The 1,444-nt window shown below is 36.4% G+C and overlaps 1 protein-coding gene across 1 annotated transcript in view; it reads left to right on the top strand.

The window, feature by feature from the left end:
• The window catches only part of LOC140343538 (adenine phosphoribosyltransferase-like), a gene marked incomplete at its 5' end in the record, with an annotated part of 4,645 nt that extends 3,559 nt beyond the window's left edge, over nt 1-1,086 (top strand). The window contains 1 exon segment of the mRNA XM_072430237.1: nt 849-1,086. Within this exon segment, the coding sequence (XP_072286338.1) occupies nt 849-1,009 (161 nt within the window).
• Between the last annotated feature and the right edge of the window lie 358 nt (nt 1,087-1,444).

Genomic DNA, 1,444 nt, shown 5'->3' on the forward strand with positions numbered 1-1,444 from the left:
CAGAGAGTGTTGATCCAGGGAACATTCAAATGTCTCATGGAATCAGGGAGGTACCAGGGGTTTTCTTGCCAACTATATACTCTTTTCTGGACCAACTATGTCTTATAGAGTTTTATATCTGGGATATATTTATTTACCTAGTGGTTGGACTTGACGGACTTATGTCATTTTCAGCCTGATTTACTATGTGGCTATCATGTTAGGGATAGAGATTAGGGTGATCTCAGATGCTGCATTTCTTGAGAGGGGTGAGTCAGGAAGTTATTGCAACAGACTATTTATACTTTTAGGATAAATATACTTTCAGAACTTCATCAGAGATATTAGACTATGACTAGGGAAGGGATTTCAGTTTGTAAGCTTCTCATGGATGATCCAGCAATGACATTCTTCAAGTAATGTCATATAGGAAAGAAATACACCATTGCTCAAGCTTCCTCTACTGGAATCCTTGTTCTCATTGGGTCATATATGTTTTTTTTTTGCCATTAAGAAGAGCCAGTAAGGGGTGGGGGGCACAAAGAGGCTGCAGTTGGCTTCTCCACAATTATTAAAAGTTTAGGATAAGGACCACAATTTTCAGTCTTATTGTTTAAATGTGGCTACACAAGTATTTGTAAAACATTCAGACTGTTTAATTGGGTTTCTGTAATTCTGCTTGGTGGTGAATATGTTATGTATAATATGCTTGATAAATCTCACATATATGTTATAATAATGTGCCATTGCTTCTGGTTTGCATTGCCTTGTATTTCTGTTGTCTTGAAGAACAATATATGTGCATCTTATTTTGTTGCTTCTGTGCCTAATAATTGTCCCTCATTGTGTGTTTTGTGTCTTTCCCCCAGGTGTTGCTACCATTTGTATTGAAGACAGTGAAGGAGGAAAATGGGTAAAAGAAAATTATAAATGTTCTGATTGTGTTCCTGAAGAACTCAGAAGCCAGTTCAATGGACATTTTCTGGAGAGCTTTAATGCCTTCAGCAGCCAGCAGAAGAACAATGAATGACGTGTTTATTATCAGACAAATAACCTGACATCATGTGTTCACAGTCCAAACTAAAATATATAAAGCTTAAAAAGGAACTGTCGGGTTTGAACTACAGTAACTTTTGTCATACACAATACTTTCAAGAAAATCAGCCTGTTCTTCTGGATCAGTGATGTTAGTGTGAGTAGGATTGAATGCAGTAAGCTCCCAATCACAGTACTAGGTGGACTTTGTTGGTTTCATTCACACAGATGTATATGCATGAATGATTCCCCTGTCAATTCATCTGTATTTTTGTGCACAGCCATTTAAATCCCTAATGCATATAAAAAAGGCTAAATCTGCCAACCAGATGCCAATTACACAACAGTCACAAAAATAAATTCTATATATTCTAACAAATAAATGGCTGAATGCAGGTCAAACTGGCTGGAATAATTTAAAAATATATAG

The sequence above is a fragment of the Pyxicephalus adspersus genome, chromosome 1, assembly GCF_032062135.1.
Source record: "Pyxicephalus adspersus chromosome 1, UCB_Pads_2.0, whole genome shotgun sequence".
Lineage (NCBI taxonomy): Eukaryota > Metazoa > Chordata > Amphibia > Anura > Pyxicephalidae > Pyxicephalus > Pyxicephalus adspersus.